This window comes from Anopheles coustani, chromosome 2 (genome assembly GCF_943734705.1).
Source record: "Anopheles coustani chromosome 2, idAnoCousDA_361_x.2, whole genome shotgun sequence".
Classification (NCBI taxonomy): domain Eukaryota; kingdom Metazoa; phylum Arthropoda; class Insecta; order Diptera; family Culicidae; genus Anopheles; species Anopheles coustani.
In genome coordinates, this window is record NC_071289.1 from 81,536,849 (window position 1) to 81,562,499 (window position 25,651).

General features: G+C 49.8%; 1 protein-coding gene across 1 annotated transcript; it reads left to right on the forward strand.

Moving 5' to 3' along the window:
- The first annotated feature begins 690 nt into the window (after window positions 1–690).
- LOC131267371 (unconventional myosin-XV) lies at window positions 691–24,863 on the forward strand. The gene is made up of 11 exons (XM_058270235.1): window positions 691–816; window positions 2,080–3,173; window positions 4,070–6,494; window positions 6,537–8,504; window positions 9,495–9,738; window positions 9,820–10,967; window positions 21,401–21,996; window positions 22,114–22,336; window positions 22,419–22,735; window positions 23,794–24,613; window positions 24,702–24,863. The coding sequence occupies exons 1-11, from the start codon at window positions 691–693 to the stop codon at window positions 24,861–24,863; spliced, it is 9,123 nt and encodes a 3,040-aa protein (XP_058126218.1).
- Window positions 24,864–25,651: the final 788 nt, after the last annotated feature.

Below are 25,651 nucleotides of genomic sequence, written 5' to 3' on the forward strand. Positions count from 1 at the left end.
GAAAACAATGTTAAAATATTGTAAGAGATTGATTGTCCGGGTGAGATAAACCGGCGGGCGAATTATTCCTGGGTTTAAAACTGACAGCTTCGCAACTGTGCTACATTTTTATACTAATACGTGATTGGTAAAAATACCCGTGTTTGGGACAAGATCCTTAGTTATTAAGATATGAATGAATTCATAAGACTTGTGAACAATTAATTAAACGAAACTAAAAATCATTTCTTCAAACTTTTAACTTCAAATACTGATTAAATTGGCATTTGTTTTATTAGTTGAGATTCTTTAATAATCCAGTTATTGCATTATAAACATTTGTTTGATAACGAATTTCATTACCCATGTAATTAAATTTTTCGGCAACCGCCCGCAGCCGAACACTGCGGATGGTCAACGTTTAGAAATTATAAATTATTATTCCGAAGGATCCCACAATTATGAAGAGTTATTAACTATTTTTTAACTAACTAGATTTTTCTAAAAACAGTGCTGTGCCGTTCATAAACTTTTCTGCTATAATCAGACAATGTTTTGCTATTAAACATCCACCTGTTGGACAGTGAGTGAGAAATGCTTATCTTAATGTTGCTCCATTTTCTTCCCTGCAGGATTCAGCTAACCTAGTGACATCGAAACACACGACACGCTATCCAATCCGAGGCAGACTACCGCAAACCGGCCGTCACCATGGACTGGTCCACGGGCGATCTGGTGTGGTTTGATCCTGGCCTTGGACACCCGCTGCCCGGCGAGATCCAGGAGGTTCACCGTGCCGCCCAGATGATCATCGTACAGGCACTCATCAATGGCAAGGTAGGTTAGCGGACAGGGTGGGAGGGGGGAGGGAGGAGGAGAGGATTTAACGGCAACCGGTGGAAAATTGAAGGGCAAGGTAGAAAAGATAAAAAAAAATCACACGCTCTAACGGTCGGCATCTGTTTGACGGCAGCGTGACAGAGGGCGGTGTGGCTGCAAATTATAATCAGCAGGTAGGGAAAATGCACAATTTTAGTGAAAATGCAGATTCGCAAATGCAATTGCATGTGTGCGAACGCGTGTGCGTACTACCTATTGGATTGGTTCGGGCTTGGAGGTAGGCTTGGAAAATAAAAGAAAAAGGCCTGCAAGATGCAATTGCACCGGTCCAAAGGTGCCGCCACCGAACACCGCCATGCATCGGAGTGGGAGCGCCATTGGGAGCTGGCAGTCGGTCGGTGGTCAAACTAGTTTCTAACGCGTGAGCAACTTTTCCTCCCCAATCGATTGGTGTGCAGTTTTCTACTGATACTACGAAAAAGATCATGCTTTTCTTTGCTCACTGGCGCACTGGGTGAAATGGCGTTAGGATACCCGCGCCCGAGCGTGCGAGGGTAAAGGAACCGAGAGCCCACGGAAGTGGAAGCGAGATGTACAGCGAAAGAGATCTCGGGTCTTGCGCCGGATTTGCCAGAAGCTGCAATTGCAATCGGTTTTTTCCTGGCACGGTACAGCAGTCCGATTGGAAACGGTATCGTGAACGAAAGCAAAAGTGCGGCCGGAGTGGTTCGGCGCGCCATTTCTGTGCCCGGTTGGTTGATGACCTTTGCGGCACATCGACACCGTTCGTTTGTTTTATTTTGGGACCCGTTGCTGCTTTGCGACTTAGCCAAGAGGTTTAAAGTGTTCTGTGCGGGAGGGCAAGCCGTAGGCTGTACCGCAGACGGCGACCTCCGCCGGTCCTGAATGCGGACAGTTAGCTTCCATCTGGAACCATGGCAAAGAGGCGGTACTCCTTCACCGAGCCAGTCGCTCTCGCTGCTGCCTCAGCGCATCAGGCGTCGGCAGCGGCGCATGGAAACGGTCAGTGAACTTTCTCCCGATGAGGCCAACGGTGGTGACGGCGAGGTCGGAAAAGAAAGCGCCAAAAAGCTGACCGCCATCGTCAGAACGAGGAAACCAGCGCGCAACCAACTGCTGGAAAGTGATGTGCCACCGAATGTACGAAATCGACTGAGCTCAAATCGACGACATTTGAGGTGTTTTCTTGCTGTTGGAACATGTACTAACGGTGGTGTTTTCTTTCTCGTTTGCTTGCAGCCCCAAACGTTCACGCTTGGCCCAAGCGAGGGCAACATTCGCGCCCGCCAGGACCTGGGCAAAACGGGCGTGGAGGATATGACGCAGCTGGAGGATCTGCACGAGGCGTCGCTACTGTGGAACTTGAAGCTCCGGTACGATAACGGGCTGATCTACACGAACGCCGGCAGCATACTGATCGCGATCAACCCGTACAAAATGTTCCCGGAGTCGTACGGCATCGAGATGGCGCAGCTGTACGCCGGCAAGCCGCTCGGCACGCTACCGCCGCATCTGTTTGCGATCGGATCGGCCGCACACGCCGCCCTTCCCTCGCCCCAGGTCGTCGTCATCTCCGGCGAGTCCGGCTCGGGCAAGACGGAGTCGACCAAGCTCGTTATGCAGTACCTGGCGGCCGTCGTACCGGGCGGAGGTTCCGCCTCGACCGTCATCACCGAGCAGATTCTCGAGGCGGCCCCACTGCTGGAGGCGTTCGGAAATGCACGCACCGTACGCAACGACAACAGCTCCCGGTTCGGCAAGTACCTGGAGGTGTACTTCAAACAGGGTGCCATCATCGGCGCCAAGATCACGCAGTATCTGCTGGAGAAATCGCGCATTGTGACGCAGGCGGCCGGCGAGCGGAACTATCACGTGTTCTACGAGCTGCTCGGAGGGCTGTCCGAAACGGAGCGCATGAAGTACGGCCTGCTCGAGGCGGAGAAGTACTTCTACCTGAACCAGGGCGGCTCGGATTGTGCACCGGGCCGGATGGACTGGGCGTCGCTGCAGAGCGCCATGCAGGTGCTCGGCGTCACCGAGAACGAACGGGAAGGCATCGTGAAGGTGCTGGCCTCGGTGCTTCATCTGGGCAACGTGTACTTTCACCGGCGTCAGTTGCGCCACGGACAGGAGGGCGTCGAGATTGGGTCCGATGCCGAAATTAAGTGGGCCGCCCACCTGCTGCAGCTGCCCTCCGAGGGCATCCTGAAGTCGCTTACCTCACGCATCACGGAAACGCGCTCCGAGCGGCTGTACACCCCGCTCGGCATTGACCAAGCGTTGGACGCACGAGACGCACTGGCCAAGGCGCTCTACTCGGGATTATTTAACTGGTACGTACTAAGGGTAGCAGTGGCTCCGTTCACCGGGCTTATGGTTTGTGTCATAAGCTGCATATGGCGTGTCAGCTTACCTTCGTCCATAACATGTTCATTCTTTTCCGCGAACCAATTGATTTGTTCACCATTAGTGTGAGGAAATGTATGTAGTTTTCTATTTCTTTACACTCTCATACTTGAAGTCAGTTTTCCAATAACGTTGAACATAGTTTTCTTATTTTAATTCTTAAAAGCGTGTCGGATGTTTCGCGACCCAGGGTGTCGATAATGTTCCCAGGTTTAAGATCTATCCGATTTCAATGCCACATTAGCATTTGTTGATACTGTTGCTTGATGCCAAATTTAATAATTCTCAAATAATTCTTCTAGTTTTATGAAACTCATCAAGGAAGCTACCTGATCTATTTTGATTTGTTCAAAAATATGAATAGCTCAACATAATTCAAAAATAATCGACGAACACATTCGGTTGTTTAATCCTTTTCTAAATTCATACAAATACAACAAAGTCTTGGTAATAAGAGCAGCAGTCGCAGCACAACAACATTCTCTTGGAACGACACAAGACAAAAGCAATGTAAAAAACACGGTTTACACGGATTCGTTCAAACCAGTTTTGAGTTTGAAATAAGTCGTAACTTCATTATGGACACAAGTTTAACCGAACACGCACTTTTAGGATACAGTAGGGTGCGTGATGAATTTTTGCAGTAAATTCAAACAAATTATTTCTCATATTTGAGTTCCAATTTAACAATAAAAAAACAATGACAGGACTCAAAAGGTTTTTGTATTAGGTATCTGGCAAAAATGACTAAGATCAACTAAGATAGCAATCAGTTGGCAACAGTTATTCATATTTATGTATTCCACCTCTCTTCACTCGACAGGCTGGTGCTGCGAATCAACTCGATCGTACATCGCGGTGGTACGCACGATGCGCAACGTCTGTCTATTCTGGACATCTTCGGGTTCGAAGATTTGGCCGAGAATTCGTTCGAGCAGCTGTGCATCAACTACGCCAACGAGAGCTTGCAGCTCTACTTCAACAAGCACGTGTTCAAGCTGGAACAGGCGGAGTACGCCCGCGAACGACTCGAGTGGACCGCCCTGGAGTGGGAGGACAACCTGCCGGTGATTCATCTGCTCGCGAAGAAACCCGTCGGCATTTTCCACCTGCTGGACGACGAGTCGAACTTCCCGCGTGCAAACGATTCCAGCTTCTTGGAAAAGTGCCACTACAATCACGCCCTGAACGAGCTGTACTCGCGCCCAAGGGTGGGCGCACAGGAGTTCGGCATCACGCACTACGCCGGGCAGGTGTGGTACTGCGTGGATGGGTTCCTGGAGAAGAACCGCGACGCGCTGCGGATGGACGTGATTGAGCTGCTGAGCTCCAGTACGGAACCGCTCGTCGGCGAGATGACGAAGCAGCTGCGGGCCCAACGGGACGTAGGAAAGACACTTCCGAAGGGCTCCAATGGCCGGTTCGTGACGATGAAACCACGCACGCCAACGGTGGCCGCCCGGTTCTCCGATTCACTGCAGCAGCTGCTGCAATCGATGGCCAAGTGTAACCCTTGGTTTGTGCGTTGCGTTAAACCGAACAACGACAAGCAGGCACTGCGGATGGACATGCCGTGCGTGCTGCAACAGCTGCGCTACCTTGGCATGCTGGACACGATCAAGATACGTCAGTCCGGCTACCCGGTTCGGCTGCGCTTCCAACACTTTGTCGAACGCTACCGACATCTGATGAAGACTCCGCTTCCGAAGGGAACCCCGTACCGGGAGTTGTGTCGATTCGTTCTCGACGCCCTCCCGGGTACCAACACCGAGGGGCCCGATTTCCAACTCGGGGCAACACGTGTCTTCCTGCGGGAAGCACTGCACCGAACGCTGGAGGCGAGTCGTGCGGATCGATTGCGCCTTGCGGCCGTCACTATCCAGCGGAACGTCCGGGGAATGCTGGCACGGAAGAAGGTCCAGCGAGAGATCCGAGGTGCCACCACGATCCAGCGCTACTGGCGCGGTTACCACGAGCGAAACCGCTACCTCACGATCAAGCACGGTGTCATCAAGTATCAAGCCCTTTTCAAGGGACACATGCAACGCAAACGTTACGCCAAGCTGAAGAACGAACTCAAACGTCGCCGCGAAGCCGAACGACTTAAGAAGGAACGTACGGCACAACGGCTGGCCAAGGAGCAGGTGGAACGCGGATCCGGCGTACCACTGGACATTCCCGCCGAACTGGCGTTCATCTTCTCCAAATCGGAGAACTATAGCGGCCAGCAGAGCGATCGCAACCTGGTGAAGGTGGTCGGAACGGTTCCGGGACCACCATCAGCCGCCGACCTTCCACCCGATCTGGATCAGTTTGCGTTCGGCAAGTTTAGCTCGGTGTATTGTAACGGCGTTAAACTGTCACCCCGCCGGGACATCATTTCTGCACCCTTCCTGTCGCGTGCAGCTGCCCGCGATCAGGACTTTAAGGATGCAATCGCGATCTTTAAGCTGATCATTCGCTGGACCACCGACGCCAGTATGGACGCGAATCGGGAGAAGGTCCTGGCGGACTATATCGTGCACAAGGGACTCTCTTCTCGAGGCCTTCGGGATGAGATCCTGGTGCAGATCTGCAATCAAGTGTACCGGGCGGACGAGGTCACCGCGGAGAAGCTTTGGACCCTGATGTCCCACTGCCTGTCCGCGTTCCAGCCGGGATCGGCGTTCAGCAAGTACTTGATTAAATTCATCGTCGACAATGCACCACCGAATACGAAGGAGCAGATTCTGAAGAAACTTCTACGTAACACCAACGCCGGTCAAACGAACCCATGCCGCCTGTTCCCGCCCTCCTGGTTGGAGTGGCGTGCATCGTCTCGTCTGGCAGATACGGCACTGGGGCTTAATCTACCCGATAGTAGCGTCCAGACGGTAGCGGTCGACTCGTGGACGACCTGCGAAGAAGCGGCCGCGCTGGCAATTTCCGCCTTCGGTATCCCGAACCTCGGCTGGACGGTAGTGATCGACGAATCCGACCAGATGACCGATTCCTGCGGGCTCGACTTTGTGCTCGATCTGGTTGCGGAAAAAGAACTCCCGCCGGCGTTCCCCGCCGTACGCAGCGACATCTTGCGCTGCGGTAAGAAGATACCCTCGGGAGGATCAAACAGTGCCGGAAGCGGTATGGATTCGGCGATCGAACCGAGCAGTCCCAAGCGACCCCAGGTGCCTCCACCGGAGCCACCCTCCATGAAGCGTAACTCGCAGCTCGTGGAAATGCAGCTAGTTCCGGTGACGACCGGAGGGGTCGGCAGCGGAAGCTCGAAGAAGATGATGCACAGCGAACAGTCCTCGAAACACGAACACCCATCGGAAGCGTACGGTGGGCGACATATGGAACCGATGGCACAATCGTCCGGCATGGTTGGACGCAAAACGTCCCACGATGTGTCCCTCTCGAGGCACAAAATGCGAGAAGAGCGTGCATTCTACGAGGATAAGAGTCGTTCGCGCTCGTTAGATGATTTGCTTGCGGGCGAACCGGACGAAGGGATGCCACCGGACACCGACGAACCGGAAACTTCGATGACGTTGACACTCGGTGAAAACCGGATCGGCAATAAATACCGTTCGGTAGACACGATCGCGCCGCTCAAGGAGCAACATCCACGCTTCGTGAAGTCGCAGTACGCCGGCAAGCGAACGGCCGGCTCGCATTCGCTGAAGTACGCAGAAAAGTCCGAGTTTAGCGTCCGCTCATCCGCAATGTCGGACACAAGTGAAGCCCCATCGTTGGCGAGCCACGTACGGCGGGTACGCGTACCGTCGCAAGCATCCGACGTCGATCAGTTCCTGGATGATCTGTTCAGCCCGGTGCTGGACGGTTCGCTGGATGAACTCTCCGACGCACGCTCGCTAGCGGCCAGCATCCGTGGAAGCACCGTGCGTCAATCGTCCCCCGACACTTGCGATCAATTCATCAGCGGACTGTTATCATCCGTCCCAACCGATCGTACGCTAACCGACCTCGAGCATAGCGGCTTCATTAGCCAGGCCACCAAGGGTGGCACAACGCATCAATCAAAGAATGCCACCTCGAACGGTTTCACGCCGGCAAATGCTCCCAATTCGATCGCACCGCTTACGCCGGTCAACTCGAACTCACTCCTGATGATGGGTTCCGTCAGCCCGGACGTGGTAATGCCGGTGTTCCAGATCCCACCGGGGGTGGATAGCACCGCCTACCAGCAGCAAATGCAGCGTGCTTTCCTTCAGTCCGCCATGGCGCAAAACATCCAAATCCAGCAGCAACTGATGGCACAGAACCAGGCCCTTCAAACGCTCCTGACTCAACAGGATGGTGCCGGACCATCGTCATCCCCACCCGCAATTCCTGGAGCCATCTCGCCGAAGCATAATGCCGCTGCCGGCGCCGCTACCGGGTCACCAACGTCCGTCCAACACTCACCGATTCGCAAAATGAGTGCCAAAGCCGCCATCGCTGATCGAGTGCCCCTCGGGGGTCAGACAGCGTCGGGGTCATCATCATCTTTCTCAGAGATGCTACGCAACAGGAAGGACTCCTCTTCGTCCAATCTTATACCACCTCCTCCACCGCCGCCCCTTCCACCACCGCTCGAATTGAAAGACCCATTCGAGGTCCGCCCATTCCTCGACCCGTATGGGCGCGCGAAAACTGTACGCATCGGTAAGTGGCGCTGGCCACCACCGCAGGGTGTGACGGCGAGCACCGAAACGGAGGAGAACTTCATCCAGTTCAAGATGACGCGTCAAAGCAACCGAAAAACGACACCCCAGTCGCAGCACAGCAGCAATCTGGATTCACCGATCGGCTCCCCGAACGGTGTCGAGTGGGAAGAGTTCGAGATCGATCAGAAACTTCAGGAACAGGCAGAGGGTGGCGTGAAGGGCGGTGCCGGTGGTCAAGCCGGTGCGGCGGCCAATCGATCGGCGAAACGAAGCTTCGACATTGGAGCCGATCGACCACCACCGAACAGCGTCGGTAAGCTGAAGCTGAGCAACGAGATGCGTCAACGGCTGGAGCAGGTTACCGCCGGTCACTCGGTGCGCTCGTCCAGTGCCAAGTCGGACCGACCGGAACGTACCCCGGCCAAGCTAGAGGACACCCGCCGCATGATGCTGGAGCAGCAGCTTGGTGGTATGAATGCACCGGGAGGAGGCGGTCCGTCCGGCAAGTCTCCTGGCGCAATGGGAGAGTCTCCGTCGGTGAAAAGCCAGGTACAGCGGATGGAAGCGAGCAAAAAGAACAGTGCTCCGGCTACGGCATGGCCAACGGTACGGAATACTTTCCATTTCAACTTGTGGCACGTGGGTTGGTTTTGGGAAAAAAAAAGATTTTCAGGGGAAAGTTCTTTAAATATTTTACAATAATTTCACATTTTGCTGGAACATTTTCAATAATATCTGAAATATTAGCTTTAGTCGAGCTCCTTAAACTAGAAGTGTACTTTTGAATCATTCATGCAAAATTCCCAATAATTTGATGATTTTTTTTAATGAATCTAGAACAAGAATCGGCACACGTTTTCCAAAAAGGGCAAGAAGATTAAAGAGAAACCGAAGGCGCGGGCCGGATACTTTAAACGATGCTTTAATGTTTTCAAAGTAATACCCTTTGTAAAGGACATACAAAGTGGAAAAAGATAAAATACTTAATATGTTATCGATAAACATATAACAGAAACACCTCATTAAACAATTATCATCTTCATTTTTGGGAAGAAAACAAACCTGGCAAATCCGATAAAAATTGGGAGAGCTTTTTTGTATGAAGTACTAACATATTCTTACGGGCCGGATAAAATCATTTGGCGGGCCGGATTTGGCCCGCGGGCCGCACATTGCCGACCCCTGATCTAGAAAGATTCATTAAGTTTCAAAGATGTATTTATAGATGTAGATGATCTGTCCACCAGAAACAAAAATTTTATGAATTCGCCTACTTAGGTTGTTTTCTCTGAATCTATAATTCCTCATTCAAAACTCAGATTTATTTTTTTCTGGTTTATACTTCTTTAAAGTGATACATCTAGATTAAATAAAATTAGGAAATTAAACTAAAAACAAAACATAGAAATAGTCGAAGATCGCCAAAACAGTGATTCTTTTAAATAATAATTTTATCGTGTTTCACTGTATGATTTATTCAGTGATATAAAAACAAGCATTCGCGACGCAGATTGTATAAAAGAGGCGTCAGAAAACAACCGTTGAAAAGAAGTTAAATTGTCATATCGACTAACAGATTACATGTTCTTGGTATAGGTTTTACCGCCCGCCCCACCAGGTCCCGCACCACCCCCACCGATTCGCCCTCCGACATCAACGCCACCAGCACCACTGCCACCGATCCATGGCATGATGGTCGCTCAGAACAACAATCACGGACAGTCGGATATACCTTCGTTCGTGCAGCGCCAAGAACGCGACACGTTTGGTGCCAAGGACAGCTTCATGGACTCGTGGGGTCGCGCCGAGGCGGCCAAGCTGGATTTGGTTTACGAAACAAGTAAGTTGGAATCGTTTAACGAATTTCCGACCATAGAAGAACTGGAAGTTGCATTAATCAACTGTTTTCTATCGTTAACAGGTTTCAAGAAAGAAATGATTATCGAACGGGAACGATCACGATCGCGTTCGAGATCGCGCGATCGGGAAAACTTTTCCGAATCCGTGTGGGACCGGTCGGAGGTGGAGGGACCTTCATCGACATCGAGCGACCCGCGTGATCGCGATCGCGACAAAGAACGCGAGGCCCGCGAACGCAACTACGAGCTAACGCAGCTCCAGCGGGAAAAGGAAAGTAATAAGGTGTTCCACCCGTCCGCGTACGGCAAAGAGAAACAGCATCAACAGCAGCAACAGCAGCAGCAGCAGCAACACCAGCAACAGCAACAGCAACATCACCAACAACATCACCAACAGCAATACCAGCAACAATACCAGCAGCAACAGAAGCAGTACTCCGCCAACGCATCGAGCTCGATCGCCACCTTCAAGACACACATGGTGCAGAAGAGCGTCCAGGAGCGGGAACGCAAATCGTCGGCGACCACCACCAACGGTTCGGTGTACAGCGAGAGGATGGACGATGGTAGCATGGCTGACCCGCCGGCCCCCGTGATGCCGGTGCAGGTGAATCCCTCACTAAAGGCACCGGCCGCGGCCTGTCTGACGTACAATCGCGTCACCTGGACACTGCGCGTCCGCAAGGAAGTGTTCCGACCGAGCGAAACCGTTACGGCACCAGCCGCGTTGGATCTGCTGTTCAACCAGATCACGGCGGACGTGTTCGGTGTGACCCCGTGCATGCGAATATCGCCGCAGGAGAAGCGGCTGGCCGTGAATCTGCTCAGCAGCCACGGCATCACCGCCAACGGCCATACGACAGCGAAGCAGCAGCACGTGCGGGCGATCGTGAAGCGCCACGTGCTGGACATGGCCCGCGGATGGCCGCTCTACTTTGCGCGCCTGTTCGTGATGAACAGTTCACCCTCGATCCAGGAGGGCACACTGATGGCCGTCTCGCACATGGGCGTTTATCTGGCCACCAAGGAGCCGGAGTACCTCTCGATCCAGCGTGCCTTCCCGTACGATGACATACAAAGTGTTACCACCCTGCCGAGACCGCTGACGCTCCAGGTGACGCTCAAGACCGGGGCCCGTATCGTGCTGCATGCATCCAAGGCGAACGCCATCCAGATGATGGTACAATCGTATCTCGCCGAGTATCGACAGGTAGGTTCCTTTTCAACTTTATGATTGTTTCAATCAACATGTCGTTATTTGAGGATTTATGAGATACACAATTAATGTACCAGGTTTAGTCATTTAGCTTTGGCCAATGACCACTCCTATGTCCTTCGGGATAGTGATCTTTCTTTGATCGATTGATGTGGCGAAACATTCCATTCGTTACCCATTCATTCATCTTTGATCGTGCCTGAATCACCTTTCATTCACGCATTATTCCTTTTCGCGTCATCTTTGTTCACATTAGTTGCAGCTCCGATCCATGGAGATCGACAATTTCTTTATCAACAAAAACCGCATAAAATCACCTGCAACCGATTATGATTGAGGTTACGTGTGCTGATGCAACCTTATCGTTGGGACATAAAACAGCGGCCCCTTTCAAATTCTACTTAAATCCATCTATTTAACACGGTTCACTGTTTACATCAACACTGTAGCGCGATCGTTAACATAATCCCAACTGCGGTGCAATATTTTACTTTCATTTTTGAGGCTCATTTGGAAACACTGTGTTTTTATTTTAGGTCGACGGTTTTCCACGGGCAAGCCGTTTTGAAAACCATTTATAATTTACGAATCACACACGAACATATTTGTTTTGAAGAAGATCGACGTTTGGTTTAAAGCAAATGCTGGTGAAAGCTTAACCGATCGGACGATTTAAATAAAATAAATCAAAATCGGCTGCATCTTTGGTTGCCTGTTGAACGAATTCCCACTAATTGACTCCCCTTTTCGGCTGCATTCCAGTGCAGCCGCGTATGAAATGAAGCCAAAGCTAATGCTTATTCAACGATACTTACTGGACGCAGTTTCGGATGAAACAACGCGCACATTAGCAACCCTCACGAGGAGAGGTTGCAAAGTGTTTTAAAGAAAAGAAAATTATCGGAATTATATCACACCAACCGATCGTTAGATGATGACGGCTTTTAACAGTTGGCTACCCATGCTAATGTATGTCTTTTTTAACGTGCAATCATGTAAACCGGCGATTGTAATTGTGAATGTACACATGCTGCCGCTTTTAGCAGTTACCTTGAGACGGTGAAGTTCATCGATAGATTCGATTTAAATTATTCCAACCTCCCTGCGCCTGCAAGGATCGATTAACTCTCCGTATGGTAAACCAACCCAGAGTTGCGATCTTAAAACAGCTGGTGCGTGGTGGAAGAAAATATCGTCCACAGCGATAGCACCGATGCATGCGATACGGTAATAAATGGTGGAAAGTTGGCAATTATCTGCATCCGGATTGTTGCAGCGGCCGTCCTCTGGACGACAGTAAGGAAGCTATAAGCTTCGGACCCCTGTACAAGCGGACGAGGGCGACACTTTCGTACTTTCGATTTTTATGTGCCGTAATAAAACCATGTGTTACGAAACTTGGTGAGGATGATTTTCCTACCGACGCCTCATTAACCAGATCGCGAAATGGATAAAATTCGTGTTGCTGTTTTTTTCGCGAGTGTCCCTCAAGCAAGATGCGAGCTCCTAATTGTTGCTTAATTATATGGGCAAAAGGAAAAGCACACGATTACATCTCCGGGATGGTAATTTTGGCTTTTCGAAGGTCCAATTGGAAAAATTAATTCGAATTAACTGTAATATTGTTATCAATCGCCAGCCAATGGATGATTCATGCCTTCTCCATAGACGTGCATGGAAAATACTTACCCCCGATGGAACCTTCTCGTTTCGACAACGGCACATGATGCATAGGAGGAGAAATTGTGGCGTTTTCCACTACTTACAGCCACAAACACGGGTTGCGTCTTCTGCTTGAAATTAAAAAAGACGTTAATTTCTTTTCACCTCACACTTCCGACGTGCTCCAGGCGATCTCACGGTGAGCGTTCCAAGCGGCCACCACGAAGCCGTCCCACAATCTCCCGTTTGCCAGCTAACCGGTACAAATGTTCGTTCATATTCCATGCAATATAATATGTTTCTTTCTACACATGTACTCGGCCCCAAACGGACACGGGCTACACGACGGCCGCAGATTCCAGCGGATTCCCTCCGCAGCGTCGGAACAATCTAGACGTGCGAATGCGACGGAGCGAATGTTCCGTAAAATTATTCCTCAAGATCGCGCACAAGAGAGGACGAGCGAGAAAGGTGCATGGTACGACGAAGAAAATCGTACGCGATGGAAGACCCGACGGACGGTTGGAGGAAACAAAGATTTGACAGCGTAGCGCCGAGAGCGCGGAAGATATAGGGACTATCAGAAAGAAAGTAGCGAAAACGAGTCGAAGCGGAGAGCGCAAAAGTGGAAAAGTAACCCAACAAAACCAATAGGACTGGTCTCGAAAAAGGGGGAACTGCGGCTCGGCCAGGGAAATGGTCAGTTACGACTCAGCATTATATGGCAGGAGTCGGCAAATTGTTACTATTGGGAGGTGCCAAATAAGTCTCATTTAGTTTTATTTGAAGAATTCCATCCTTTTAAACATTTTTCGTTTGTTTAGTAATATTTAAATTTTTTTTTATAAAATTAAACATCAAAATCCTTCATTCAACCTATTTAATATACCCGTGTGATACCCCGTAGAAGGTATAACCTTGGGGCAAAACTATTTTATAATTAAAACGGTGGGAAGCAGAATTTTTACATACCGACGCGTACAGTTTTAATGCAAATATGGAAGCTGGGACATAGTCATAACAAACCTTTTTGTGGTTATTAATTTACTATCAAGACCTTGATTAAAAATTTACTTAATTTTTAGTTGTCTTGTTGGCTTCCACATGTCGAGGATATTAACTTTTATACCCATTTTAAATCTAACTTTAAATTTTAGACTATTTTCAATGGAAACCGTATTCAGGGTGCTGGTACTGGATTTGTAGAGTGAATTTTCTGGTTTGATTCTAAATCTCAATACAAATGACTCAACCTTGGATGAGTTGTCGACCACTGCTACTTGGGATCGGTTCAAAGATGGGACTGCTAGCTAGGCGGAACATACCGGAAAGGGTCTGCATGTATGTGTATGTGACGTGTGTGCACACTTTCTCGATCCGAGATGAAACTGGCCGCGGGCTATCCTCATACCGTGCCGAAAGTGACCAACCGAAGAGGAAGAAGCCTACACGCCGACCGACCCCACGATCGGATAACTCCGGCACACAACGCTGACTCCGTGACGGATAGTGCGCGTGAGATAAGCCAAAGCCCACATATGATTCCCCCTTCTGTGTCAGAGCTTACTCCAAGACGCCACGTGTGCGTGGTGCCTCCTCTTAAGGTGATACTACCGCAGCAATGGATGATTTTTGTTTTTAAAATAAAAAAAAACCATTCCACGGCTCGCGCTTGTTTTGCAACGTGACGTTGTGATGTGCGTTTCGCTACCCTTCGCTCGGCAACTTTCCACTAGAGGGTCCCTGCCAACCCTCAGCCTGGGTGCGTGTGCTTTCCTCCCGGCCGTTGGACGCGTGCGCGTCTCGAGCCCATATGTAGGCAGCGGTAAAGTGGATCGGAAAAACGTTCCTATCCGTCCAAGTGCAACCCGGAACCTGCGAGAGCCGAACAGAACGATCAGCTATCGAGTAAAAGATCGAGTAACATTATTACAAACCATAAGTTTTTCATTTTCATCCTTTGATCTTGTTGTCTTGACTCGCCCGAACGAACGGGCAGCAGTGATCGCGAGAGAGAGCGAGAGAGAGAGAGATCAAGCGCGAGATAAAACCAGAGAAACGAGCCAAGGAGAGATTTTTGTTTCCTTCCTCACCACATCTTGGGTACGAGGGGGGCTTCGCCCAGGGGCGCTGGTACTTGGAGCGAACCAGCGGTGGCCATCGGCGCGAGCGGTTAGTTCGCATTTGGGACGCGATCGTCGAACACACATTCCTTCGTCTGCCCGGTGTGGTTCCGTTTTTCCCGATCCGCCGGTGGCAGCTGCTGCCTGCAGTGCGAATATCGCCGCGTCCCGTGCCGTGGGATGAGCAATGTTGTTGTGGCACCGAACGGCGGTGACCGATGGTGATGGTGGTGCACTGCAGTGCCAGTCGCGATACCAGCACTGGAAACGGTGCAGGAGAATGTGAACCCTTATCCGGGTCAGGCTTTGCGCGCTATTGTTTAGGTGATAGTGATAAACGATTAATTTAAATCGAGAGCCGAACTCTCATCTGTCAATAATTGTGTCACACGAATTGCGGTGTTTTTAAAAGGGGGCAGTTTGCCGTAAAGGATTCAACCGAGTGAAATATCCTGCGATCGACAGAACGATCTTTAAAAGTATGTGAATGGTGTGGCCAGCGAGCAGAGGAATCAAAATCAATTGCATTCGGGAAACGGTACCGTGTGCACGATAAAAGAAAAAGGCTTCTACCACGGTCAGTGGAAGAGGTTCACCAGGTCCGAGAAGAAGCCGTTACTGGTCGATCGATCGCCTCCGAAGGCAGCACGACGCGATGCCTGGTGCTGATGCTGATGAATGGCTGAAACGTTTGCGCTAACGGAATCGGCACGGGACCACCAGGGCTCGGGCGAGTGCAGGGGGAATTGTTTTTGATATGCCCCCCCGTGTATGACGTGCCCGCGCCGGCCAGACGGACAGCAACGGCATCTTTTGCCGAGTGTTAAGTGCTTCTCTCACCCCGCCGTCGCAGGAAGAAGAGCGCCTGGAATCCGAACGGAGGGCAGCACGAAAAACATAACAACAACAGCAGCAGCAACAACAGTGGCCCCCGTTCCGTGGCGTGGAAAGTGGCGGAAAAACAGTTAACTTTTGAATTGCCGCAAATTGGCCCGCGTGCTGCACCACCGTGCTGGCGGCGTTAGTGTTGGCCAGTCGCGCAAAACTCTCTGCCCCAAGCGCAGAGTGTGTCGGTTGGGCAAAAGGAAAACTCGTTCCACCGGGTCCGAAAGATCGATCGCTTTTGGCGAAAAGAAAAACAACACGAAATAAAAGTGCAGGCCCGCTGTAAACCGGAGCACATACCGGAGTGGTTGTGGTTGTAGGTGAGCTTTCCGTGCGGTGGTATGTGAAAGTGTTTCCCCCCAACCCCCCCTTGTTCGGGTAAGAATAGTTGGTGGATTTTCCGTGAAGATCGCTCGCGCAAAAGGATCTGCAGTGACCTACACGAAATGAGCCTCATAGACGATCGCAGAGGAGGGCTGGAGTCGCTGCAGAGCTCGTACAAGTGTTACGATGGAATTCCGACACCCAGCCCGATCGGTGGTGGGCGCACGGTACACCACGACAATGGTGGTTCCGGTTCCGGTTCCGGATCGATCGATACGCGCCGCCGTGGGTCGCTCGACCGACAACAGCAGCATGACCTCAACCGATCACCCTCGATCGACAGTCTGGTGGAGTCGTCCGAGCTAGCCGGTTCCGACCTTGACGAACCCTCCGGGCCCGATCCACCAAGGAACGGCCAGCGCGATGACGACGACGATGACGACGACGCAGAGTTGGAACGGCTGTCAGACTCGGACTCGATCGCCGAGATCGGTCGCATCACCGGACAGATCCGGGTCGATGTGCACCGGCGCAGCGACCTGGACGATGTGAAAAACGTCCAACCACTGGAAGGGCCGGTCATCAAGGCGTTCCTCGAGAAGTCGCACGAAAAGTGCGAGTACACCAACTGCGGCTATCGCCGGCGGCATGACGGTGGCGACGAGGACGAGCTGGAAATCATGGTGGCGGACGAGGGAACGGCGGCGGTCGGTGGCTGCCGGAAAACAACACCACCGACAACAACAACAGTAACAACAACAAGCACAGCGTCGGCGGGGGGCCCGCACTATAACGCCACCTCACCGCTGTCCTCGTGCCCGTCCTCGCCGGCGACGTCCGCCTCCGCATCGTCATCGTCGATGGACGTGACGATTTCCAGCAGTGCCAACGCCGCAGCGGTCAGTAGCAGCGGCACCCTCACCAGCAACGGCACGTTGTCGTCGTCCTCGTCGTCCTCGTCAACCGCGTCGCTCAAGAACCGTCGCAACAGTATCGCCAGCTCCGGGTCCGTCGGCCGGATGGAGACCATCATCGAGGAGCCGATCGAGCCGAAGGTGTCGGTCAAGGAGATCCTGGCCCGCTTCGAAACGCTCCGGGAAGCGGCCGAGGTAATGGGAATGGAGGTGGAAAGCGTCACCGAAACCGGAATCGGAATCTCTCGCTGGGGGCTTCCCTTCGAACAGTGCGTGCGTGTGTGTGTGTGCCACATTTCTTATTGGATCTTCTTCTCACAACCCGGACGCGTTGGTGGGGGGTTCGAAGCATCAATCGTCTTTTGCGTTTAATCCAATCTCACTCACTCGCACCCTTTCCCTCCTTGCCCACCCCCCTTGCTTGATGCATATGCGCGCGTGTGCTTTGTGCAGCAGGTTGCGTTTTGGTGCGTGTTGCGTATTGGAATATTGCAGGCGAGTCGATCATTAAGTTTCCATTTCCCATCCCTAACTGCTGGGTTTGGATGGAGGGCTGCAAAACGTGGGCACAAAACCGGCCCCCGGGGGGGGGGGTCCCCGGAACAGAAGTGAAAACGTTTCTCCTCTCGTACTCTCTCTCCTGTATGTGCGTGAGTGTGTACGTGTACCCTGTGCGTGTGCTGAGTGCTCTGCTCAATCATATAATTTTCCAATATTGAACCGATTTCACCTGCAATCGATGTCCACCACACCCCGACGGACGGAAAATGGACGGATGATCCAAGAAGCGATGATGATCTCCGCCAAAAGAGAAGAAAAAAAAAAGCACTGCCCATTTGCGTTGTCGATCGGTTTTCCGCTCGCGATCGCGATCGTAGAAACTACTTCCACGGTTGCAGCCAAATCCCCCACGTTAGCTCTCATTATACAATCGTTTTCCCTGCCGTTTTTCTTTCCTCCTATGTTGACGCCTTATGGGTTTGTGAGGTTTTTCCCTCCGTTTTTTTTTGTTTGCCCCTTTTCAGACCGCAATTTCCTCTTTTCCATCGTTGCATTTTGTTTTTCTCTCGCTCGCTTTCTGTGGGAGCATAAATAATGTGTGTACATGCAAAGTAAACATCACATACCACCGCTACCCTTTTTATTGGAAGTACGGGTCGGGAAGTACGATCGGGCTTGATTGGGCCAATTGGTACGCGCAAACGCGAAGGTTTGAGCTAAAGGAGGAAAAATTTCGCTCACACAAAACTGCGTAATCGATTTTGCGGTTAATGCACCTCCCCGCGGTTTTTTCTTCTGCCTCCTCGTTCTGTTTTGTTTTTTTCTGGTTTTGTTTTGTGGGTTGGGTTTGTTTATGAGTGGCTTTGCCCTTCCTTGTCTTGTCTTTGTTAGTTTTAGGAAGAATCTTTTTTTTTATTTAAAGTTAAAATACCAGTTCCCAGTCGAGGCGAGAGAGTGAACTACCCCTTCCAACGCCTTTTCGGGGTTGAATTTCCCGTGGAAAACGGGATACCCGTTTGGAACCACCCCTCAACCGCCGGGGGCCTTCTTTTCTGGTTCGCGCCCGATCAGAGATGTAAATTTCCAACCAAATCAACTGCCGTTAGACACTCAATTGCATTCCATTGGGCTCTGAGATGGAAGGAGGGGGGTAGGTGGGTGGCGTTTGGAGGCCCCTACATGCCAGATGGTTTCACGAACTAGAAAATAAAAATAAAACCAAACAAGCAAACACACACACACACACGCACACTCGTCTTATCGACCTCGATAACGGTTACCTTATCATTGGCCCGACCGGCGTGAAGAATAGCATGAATTAGCCTTTTGGGTTAAAATCCCTATGCATTTTCCCCTTCCACTTTCCTCCGTCCTGTGGTTTATCGAAAATCCGAGCCAATTATTTTTCAGTTCCGGACACTAGGCTAAAACCTGGCTTTAATTGGCTCCGGTGAAAAATCACACATGAAAAAGGGAACGGGAACGTGTCTGCTTGGTTTGTTTTTGAGTTCCCAATATACTGTGATTTTTTTCCAAACGAAGAAATTTGTCCATGTAAAATTCACATCATCTAAATCAAAACTGTCCGTATACTTACGGATGACCTCTGGGGCAACCAAAAAACATGCCTTAAAACATGTTTATCTCTTATCAAAATACGTGCGCGCATGTTCGTACGGAGTGTTACGTGCTGGGTACGATTTGCTGGCATAAAAGTATTTGGGAAAGTTTTTCTTCTGCCTTTTTTTTTTTGGGACCTCCACTTAAAGCGGAGAAAAATATGTATTTATTCGTCCATACTAATGGTGCACATTCGAGATGGTCTGTTTAGCCGTCGGTTTGCGTCGCCGGGACAGACGCACCGATTGGGGTGAAAATGCGACTCCTTTCCACCATCGTCATAAATAAGGGTAGCAAAGCAAAACAAAAACCTACCCAAGAAAACAGTAGGCATGTCTGTTGCGCTCCGAACCACACGGTGGCATTTTCCAACTGCTTCGAAGTTTTTTTTTGTTATATTTTCACCTGACGATCGGTGCCTGACAAGCAAAGCAAAAAAAAGGCAGGTGATTGTAAAAACTCGACGAAAATATTACTAAAAATTGCTAAATCGCCAAGCAAAAGCTGGTTGCGTTTTTCCTGCTTGGCCGTTATTGTCGTCGCTCCGTAATTTCACCCTTGATCCATCCACCAACTCTGCCACCATCCTGACGATGACACCGACGATCGTGATGATCGCGTTATAAAACTTTTCTCCAGACCACCTGACTTCGTAGATTGATCGCTCGCGGCGAAGTTGGATTTTCTTTTCCGCCATTTTCCTCGAAGCGAATTCCAGGTCTTGGGCGATTTTTTTTTGTGTATGTTTCGTTACAAATTGTTTACTTTCCCCGTGATGACACACACGCGCAATGAAAAAAAAATCAGTGAAAAACAGATGTCTAGAGCGTTGTAATAGTAATTTTTTAATTTAATTAATTTTTTATTGTGATAATCATTCTTAGTCTCTTTTAGGAGAGCCCTGAGAAACCAAATGAGATAGAAGAAATTTTAGTTGACACTTCCGCCTTACACTTTATAACCCGTAGGACGAACCTTTGCTAGTAGAAAGCAACATGTTTGGCTTGGCCCTTTGTCGGTATGTCCCATATGGAAATGCTTTTCTCTCGGTACCACAATCCACATAACCATGTCTCCGTGATGTCACTTGAAGAGCCGAAAAAATTTCACCAATCTCACGTGTCGGGCAAGTGCGTGGTTTATCGGCCGAGGCTCCATTTAACCCCGGCACATTATGCATTTATGTACTTAGATGTGTTGTGTTTTATTTATTTTTTGCGTTTTCCCGCTTTCCGTGCCGGAACGCGCCATTAAATCGAAAACATTTGCATAACTTCTGCTGATGTAATTTACCAAATGGAGCGCAAACTTTGCCGCCTGGCGGCGAGACGAGGGACGCTTGCCGTGTCGAGTGAGGAAGAGTCAAATGTGGACAAAAGATAAGTGAGTTTGCAGAAGCAAAAGCAATGAGAAAAGATTAATATTCTCTTTGATAAATCTAAAACACCTGGTGTGGTAATTTCGATTTATAACATTTGCGATTGCGATCTTCATTTTAACTATTTTCTGTTTTAGAATTTCATCGATTTTAAAAGGATAAGCATCCTTTATCCGTTAGTTGTTTATCATGTTTATATCCTTTCGCTTTCATCATCACTTGTATCGCTATTAAGTAATATTCCTCTTAAATTAAGTTAGCATTTACAAACTATTTTTCAGTTGCAACGAGGCTTTATTTCATTTATGTTTATTTTTGGGCAGTGTTTTTAATAATTATACACCCCTTCTGTTGCTCATTAGAACTGAACAAAAGTTAATTTTAATATTTTTCTACAAATATCACAAGGTAGATGGAATATTGGGGCAGACAAATAGTTGTAAGATTAATTTTCATGTAGAACGAAATCGTTGCTTTATAAAACAATAGTTGTGGATGAAACAGATGTTGTTAGATTCTCGAAAACATGGACATATTTGATGTTGACATCCTTGTTGAGTCAAAGTTGTTGATGCTCCGTTGGTTATCCTAGATATTTATAGTTAACATCATTTATTTTTGTCACACTTTTATCCAAGTTTCTGCGATATTCAGCTTTTGGCAGTATTTAAAACATGTTATTTATCGAACACCTTGCCAACACCTTGTCTATCAACTTGTTACGTTTAAAAATTATTTCAAACATTACAGTGTTATACTTTCGCTAAAGCCCATGACCATAAAGCAAAACAAAGAGTCCATTGCATAAGGAACCCATCTTCATGTTAACACCCAAGAAATGCGCGAAGAAAGCATGACGACAAACTTCACTTTGCTCGATGACTGCAGTTGATTGATTTCCGACCCTAATGGCAGGTTTGCGGAAACTCGCCCACTCGCATCCATTCCGAAACTGTCCCATCACTTCCGTTCGTAGTATGCTCACCGGCCTTCCTTTGCTTTTTTGCATCCAATTCACAGACCCAATCGAAGGGTTCAACCATTTCGTCCGGAGTGCGGGCGGCCGCCGCCACCCTCAACGTGCCGCTCGAGCGGCTGGAAACCTCCAACATCAACAGCCCCGGCTCACCGAACCAGATCTCCCCGACGGAGAAGGGCCACCTGCACCACCACCTGCAGCATGGCGGCCCGCACCATCCCCTGCACCATCACCACCAGCAGCAGCTGCTGGACGAGTTCGAGGACATGCACATCGAGCACGGGCTGCCGGAGTCGTCCCCACCGCCACCGATGGGCAACGCCGGCTACGGCAACGATCCCCGAGGCCACGGCCTACTGATGAAGCACAGCAACGGTCAGCAGCAGGGGCACCCGCACCAGCCGCAACTGCACTCCCCGTCCTATGGTGAGCGCAGCGGAGGCGAGGGCACGGGCCGCACCGGCAGTGGCGCCGGCGGCATGATTGTTAACCACAAAAACTCACCCATGGGTAACGGTAACGGCAGCTACGGCGATATGCACATTATGGCCCACCCGGAGAACGACTCATCGCCGACGCAGACGTCGCTGACCAAACACTCACTGTTGCAGTTTGCGATGCAACACTTCCGAACGGAGTAAGTGCGCACGCGACGGTGCACCGTTTGATTTAGTATTGCTTTGTGTTTATTTGTGGCTAACGCACTGTTTTTAATTCCCTCCTTTCGCGGGCATTTTCCTGGTGGCTTTTATAGTGAAGAGTTCAAATCGAACCGCTCCGATAAACGGGCCATGCGCAACCAGCACGCGGACCTGGTGAAGTGGCAAGGGTACCCGCTGAGGGCACCACTGCTGCGACTTCCGGCCGACCTAACCCCGCTCGCCCTGGAATGCTTCGACTGCGTCCTGCGCTACTGCGGCGATCTTGCCGTCGATCCCGAGCTGTCCGAGGTGAAGTGTGTTTACACGGTGCTGATGGTAAGTTTCGTTGACATTCATTCTCCCTGCCCTCCTGGGTGTAGTTAGATTTTCTCATTGGTTTTTACGTCCACGTTCACAGCACTGCCACAAACATTTGGCCCTACGCGATGAAGTCTACTGTCAGCTGATGAAGCAGACGACGGCGAACCGATCGGCCTGTCCGGACTCGGCGCAGCGCGCCTGGCGACTGCTGAGCATTCTGGCCGCCTACTTCGGTTGCTCGGACGCACTGCGACCGTATCTGATCGAGCATCTGACCTCGGCCGCCTCCGATCGACGGCGGCCGTGCCACGGAACGGCGGCCGTCTGCCTGACGAACCTGCGCAAGACGGCTCGCTGCGGTGGCCGAAAGAATGTACCGAGCGTCGAGGAAGTTACCGCCGTGTCCGCGGGCAGGTACGTCTACAATTTGCAGCACGTTTCTGCGTTGTGTTCTTATGGTCAATGCAAAGCATACGAGCGTTTGTTATTGTTTCTCCTATACAGATGATGATTTGAGCAGTAAATTCAAACAAATTATTTCTCATGTAGAATTTACATGAGATTTTTCAGTTAAATCAGTCATTACTGGAAAGTTTATTGTGTTAGGTATCAGAAACTTTGTTTTTCTACGACAGCAATCGGTCAGCCATCATCAATTTTTCGCGCCCGGCCAAGTGTAAAGGATTTAGTTCATTCGGTAAAGGTCGACAGGATCAATTTATAATATTTTCTCGTGCACAGGACAAACTTAAGCACGTCGAGTGAACCCTTAAATTTCGGAACAGACTCGTTAAGCATGACTAGGGCATCATTTATCCTCTCAAGGCAACGTTAAGTTTCAGTACCTTGATAGAATATCCTTGAACTTCATCAGCGAATTATCGGATTGGAAATCAGTATGTTTTAGTTTTCAGATTAAGCATCTAGTGCTACGTATAAAATGATTAAAGCAAACCGTTCTCCAGTCCAACAATTTTCTAAGGAAGTTTTAATCGAAGCTATCGAATTGTTACTGATATTTAACTATTGTCTGATGGGTGTAACGGTGCTCCGATGTCTTTTAAATGCGCTCAATACTGTTAGCTTTGTCTTACTCTTTAAAAAACCATGTAAACTGATCATTCCTACACATTGATGGACTTAATCAAACCCGTTATGTTTCAATATCTGGCGCGTAATCCGTGCATGGTGACTGATCGATTGCTCTCTCATTTTGACTTTGTTACCTTAAATATTCCCTGGCTATGTTTTGCTTCTCTACCTCACACGATAACCTTTCGAGTATTGTAGGATTTATCTGAATAGTGTTAGGAAAAAATGAAAATCATTTGTGTTAATTGGCCGTAAAAATTCATCACGCACCCCAGTCTCGGTGGAATTTTATTGATTTCTTTCTCGGTTAACCGGCCTAAATTCATAGAATTCTTTCTCGGCATCAGACACACTCTAACCATATTAATCGTTTGTTTCAGATCGGCCCGACGGCAGATCTACCGTCTACCAGGGGGTGCCGAACGTATCGTCAACACACGCTGCTCGACCGTCGTCGGTGACGTGATCGCGGAACTTTGCTCCCTGCTCGGCATCGAGTCGCCCGCCGAACAGCAGGAATTCTCGCTCTACTGCATCGTCCAAGGGGACGCCTTTACCATGCCGCTAGCCGCGGACGAGTACATCCTCGACGTGACGACGGAGCTGCTCAAGTCCGGCCAACCGTTCTACCTGATCTTCTGCCGCTCGGTGTGGCACTTTGCGCTCAAGCGCGACCCTGCGCCCACCCCGCTGTACATAGAGGTCCTGTTCAACCAGGTCGCACCGGATTACCTCGAGGGGCTGCTGCTGGAGCTACCGAACGGTGGGGCACCCAGCCCGGATTACGTGCGCGATATGGCGCGCATCGCCGCCATCCTGCATCGGGCGGCCGACCTGAACCACCTGCCGGCAATGAAGGAGATCAAGTTCCTGCTGCCGAAGCCGGCCCTCTCGTTGCGCGAGCTGCGTCCGGCCCAGTGGGTGGCGCTGGTGCAGTCGGCCTGGCCGTCCGTCGCCGGCCTCAGCCCGATCCAGGTGAAGGCGCAGTTCCTGAACGTGCTATCGTCGTGGCCACTGTTCGGCAGTAGCTTCTTCGCCGTCAAGCGCGTTTGGGCCGACGAAAACCCAATGGAGGAGCCGAGCCCGATGTGGCGCGAGCTGATACTCGCCCTCAACCGCCGCGGGGTGCTCTTCCTCGATCCCAACACACACGAAACGATGCAACATTGGCCATTTAATGAAGTGATTTCAACGCGAAAGGTATGTGGACTCTCCTCGCCCTCCCGGAGATCAGGTGGATCACCTTTTTTATGTTTTTATTCTATTCTTCGTCTCCCAAATCAAACAGGTACGTTCAGAGGATGGTGCACTGTTTCTCGACATGAAGGTGGGCAACCTGCTACAGCAGCGCGTCATTCGCGTGCAAACCGAGCAAGCGCACGAAATCTCGCGACTAGTGCGCCAGTACATCACAATGGCCCAGGCGCAGCAACGTGACCGACGGGAGTAGAGGATCCGCGAATCAACCTCGTGTTGGTTTGGATTAGGTTGGGCATAACATTGCAAAAGGTGCAAAGAGAAAACTAGTTTTTACGATTAAATTTACCTTAAGGTAGAAAGTCGCGGAGGACGCGCGCGCTTAGAATTTCGACACTAAGATAATGACTATTATTACAACTTCGATTGCTTATTGTACTTAAATTGGGTGAACCGTGAAAAGGGAAGTTTAATATATCTGTGGATGGAAAAGGCAGCAGCTGATAAGAGGGACGAAACAAACAAAAAAAAACAACACACACAAAAACCGCCGTAACGTTGTACCAATCCATCAACAAACGCGATCAAATACACTGGAATACATATCGTGCTGTATAATTATACTTTTCTATATTTCTGAAAATATATGCATTTTATACAAATTCAAATTTTATGTTGTTTTTCTTCTACAACATCAGCTGTTCCTTCAACGGATACGATGATATATTGTTTTCATCTACTTATTAATGCTTGAATACATCAATGTAAATGCTAAAGGTTTGTTAGTAAATTTAATTCAAGGTCATGTGAATTTTGGTGTATTTAGATACGGGCAAAAATCTTTTGTTAAACTTATAAATCATGGCAAGGTTGGGCATTTATATGGAACAGTATTACAAACCAATAGTTCTTGCATTTTCTTCATCAATGATTAACCCCGCGTGGGATCATCCGTTGCCAGACTATCCTCTAGTTCTACTATCTTTGCGTTGAACGTGCTGTAATCTATGTCACTGGACTTCCCGGATTCATATCCATCAG